The sequence below is a fragment of the Perognathus longimembris genome, chromosome 28 (genome assembly GCF_023159225.1).
Source record: "Perognathus longimembris pacificus isolate PPM17 chromosome 28, ASM2315922v1, whole genome shotgun sequence".
In the NCBI taxonomy this organism is placed as follows: Eukaryota; Metazoa; Chordata; class Mammalia; order Rodentia; family Heteromyidae; genus Perognathus; species Perognathus longimembris.
Window position 1 is genome coordinate 27,046,446 of NC_063188.1, and position 3,557 is coordinate 27,050,002.

The 3,557-nt window shown below is 38.3% G+C and overlaps 1 protein-coding gene across 1 annotated transcript; it reads right to left on the bottom strand.

The window, feature by feature from the left end:
* Positions 1–744: 744 nt before the first annotated feature.
* LOC125343758 (cytochrome c, somatic-like) lies at positions 745–1,280 on the bottom strand. Its single transcript, XM_048336289.1, has one exon. It carries the CDS (start codon positions 1,176–1,178, stop codon positions 861–863), a length of 318 nt encoding a protein of 105 aa, XP_048192246.1. The 5' UTR covers positions 1,179–1,280; the 3' UTR covers positions 745–860.
* Between the last annotated feature and the right edge of the window lie 2,277 nt (positions 1,281–3,557).

Sequence of the window (3,557 nt, forward strand, 5' to 3'; positions counted from 1 at the left end):
GGCAAAAAGCACCACTATCAATTACACATACATAATAGTTCCACAAAAACTTGTGAATAGCTGAATAAAGAAAATCCTGAATTATAACTTTGTCTTAGTATTCAAAAATAAAGTTGGTATTGTATCTATCACAGTCACTTTTAAAAGCATCTGAACTTACAGACCAACTGTAAAATGTTAGAAGTGTTAAATATTCTTTATTTGACATTTATACATAAGCCACACTAAAATATCTTTCAATAAATAAAAGGCAGGTTTCAGAGACAGGGAATACTAATTAAATTGGCTTAGTCAAGACCAAAAATCTAGACATTGTTTCCTCATCTTCAACCACTGCCTTTAACAAATTAATGATCACAAATTCAAACAGGAAAAGTTTGCTTGATTGTCAGACAGTTAAGGTATTTTCCCCGTGTTTAAAAGATGTTCTCATAATTAGCTATATAAATCTGAATATAAAACCAATCTGACAGATTTGGATATGGTATTCCCTAACTTGTTGAAAAATTGAACATTAGTAAGTCCAATCATATCACAGAAAGGGGAACAAATGACAGCATTTTTTAACTGTATTTTTTTTGTGTGTTTTTTTGTTTTTTGGTACTGGGGATCGAACCCAGAATGTTGCACTTGCTAGGCAAGCGATTTGCCACTGAGCTACATCCCAGCCCTTCAGCATTTTTTTTTAAAGATCACATTCACTTAACCATAAGCCAGTTTTATTTAAGTCAGGACTGCCCAAAAATATTCTTCCAGCCATTCATGATATGAAATCTGGTATTAGAGATCAATTGAATTATGGTACACATTAAAAAGCCATGAGACATTTGTTTTGCAATAAATAAATACAGCAGTGGCTATTACTCATTTGTAGCTTTTTTGAGGTAAGCTATCAAGTCTGCCCTTTCTCCCTTCTTCTTAACGCCAGCGAAAATCATTTTTCTTCCTGGGATGTACTTTTTGGGATTCTCCAAGTACTCCATCAGTGTATCCTTTCCCCAGGTGATTCCTTTGTTCTTATTGGCATCTGTGTAAGTGAATCCAGCTGCTTGACCTGTCTTCCGACCAAACAGACAATGGAGATTAGGCCCAGTCTTGTGCTTGCCTCCCTTTTCAATGGTGTGACACTGGGCACACTTCGGAACAAAAATCTTCATGCCTTTCTCAACATCACCCATTTTAAATTCGCTCCTCCATCGCTACTACAGCAGACAGCAGCTCGAAAGCCAGATGTCCCGCTCTCTGGCCCAAGGACACGCCGGCCGGTGCCTATGTATCACTGTCGGTGCAACCGCACTTGCGCCGAAATAAAATCTTATATTTAGTAACTTATTGAAATTGAAGAGTATATGCTTTTGATTCACAAATTCCATTTCTGAATTTATCTTAAAGATACCCTCAAATAAAAAATTTTATGTACACAAATGGTCACTAAGTATTTTTGGTCATATGGGGTTGTTGAAGTCAGGGTCTCAAGTTTATTCTTCTTCCTTGATCAGCTGGGGATCTACAACTTGAGCTGTGCCTCTAGCTCATCTTTGGAGATGAGGTCTCAAGATGTTTTCTGGTCAGTCTGACTTCAAACCACAATCCTCTGGATCTGATCTCAGTCACTTCAGTAGGTAGCATTACAGGTGTGAGCTACTAGTGCCAGTGTTTGAATGTTGTTTGATATCAGGGAAATTAGAAACACTATTAATCTCCATCAAAAATGATAGCTTAATTAAATACAATGGATTATTTTTCAATGGTTATGTACTGATATAGGAAGATACAGAGCAGTATGATGAATGTGACCTGATCCAATATTCAGAAAGCACTTAGAATCTAGTACTGTGGTAGCACTGAAAATCTGACCGCTAAAGACAGACAGGGTCACTATAACAATGAAATTTATATTATATAGGAGGTGTTTTAAAATTCATATTAGAGCAGTACTGTGTCAACTTAATTAAAAGTCCTTTTCTTCCCAAGCAATTCAGAAAATACCTTAGTAAAAATTAATTTGAAGTTAACTGAGACATTAGGTAAATGAAATATCACATATTGTAATGAACAATAAAAACCAGTAAAAAGGGGGAGAAAAGGGAACAAAATAGGTGAACAATAAAATTAAGCAGTACTTACAAAAAGAAAAGTGTCTCTGAGGACATCACAAGGAAGGTAAGTCCTAAAAATTGGAAAGTTCTAGTCCAGAAAATAATTTTATTTTTTCTTATTTATTGTCAAAGTGATGTACAGAGAAGTTACAGTTTCATACATTAGGCCTTGGGTACCTTTATTGTACTGTTTATTACCTCCTCCCTCATTCCCCACTCCACTCTCCCCTTTTCCCTCTCCCCCCCATGAGTTGTTCAGTTGGTTTACACCAAATGGTTTTGCAAGTATTGCTTTTGGAGTGGTTTGTGTTTTATCATTTGTCTCTCGATTTTGATATTCCCTCCAGTTCTTTTTTTTTTTTTTTTTTCGGCCAGTTCTGGGCCTTGGACTCAGGGCCTGAGCACTGTCCCTGGCTTCCTTTTGCTCAAGGCTAGCACTCTGACACTTGAGCCACAGCGCCACTTCTGGCCATTTTCTGTATATGTGGTGCTGGGGAATCGAACCCAGGGCCTCATGTATACGAGGCAAGCTCTCTTGCCACTAGGCCATATCCCCAGCCCCACTTCCCCAGTTCTAATACCAGTATATACAGTATCCAGTGTACTCAGATGAGATACAGGGATAGTGCGGGTAGAATCGCAGGAAGGGGAGACAAGAGGATCATCAACAATAGAAGCAACGGTTTCACATGGCATGTTGAAAGTAATTACAGCAGTGATATAACCCTCATTTCCATAACATGGAGTTCATTTCACGTAGCATCATCTCACGTGTTCATAAGGGCATAGCTATTAGGCTCTTGTGATCCTCTGCTGTGACTAACTTAAACCTGGGCTAATAATTCCCTATGAGGGAGACCATAAAGTCCATATTTCTTTGGGTCTGGCTCAATTCAATTAGTATAATTTTTTCCAAGTCCTTCCACATCCTTACGAATGGGGCAATGTCATTCTTTCTGATAGAGGCATAAAATTCCATTGTGTATATGTACCACATTTTCCTGATCCATTTGTCTACTGAGGGGCATCTGGATTGGTTCCATATTTTATCCATGAAAAATTGTGCTGCGATGAACATTGTGCTGGTGGCTTTAGTGTGTTCTTATTTGTGGTCTTTTGGGTAGATGCCCAAAAGTGGGGCTGCTGGTCATAGGGGAGCTCTATGTTTCGCCTTCTGAGAAATCTCCATACCACTTGCCAGAGTGGCTGAACCAGTTTACATTCCTACCAACAGTGAAGTAGGGTTCCCTTTTGGACACTTCCCTTCCAACATTTATTATTGTTAGTTTTCTTGATATAGGACATTCTTACTGGGGTGAGATGGAATCTCAATGTTGTTTTGATTTGCATTTCTTTTATGGCCAGTGATGTAGAGGACTTTTTCATATGTCTCTTGTCCATTCTCATTTCCTCATCAGAGAAGTCTCTTCTTAAGTCTTTAGCCCACTTGTTGAGAGG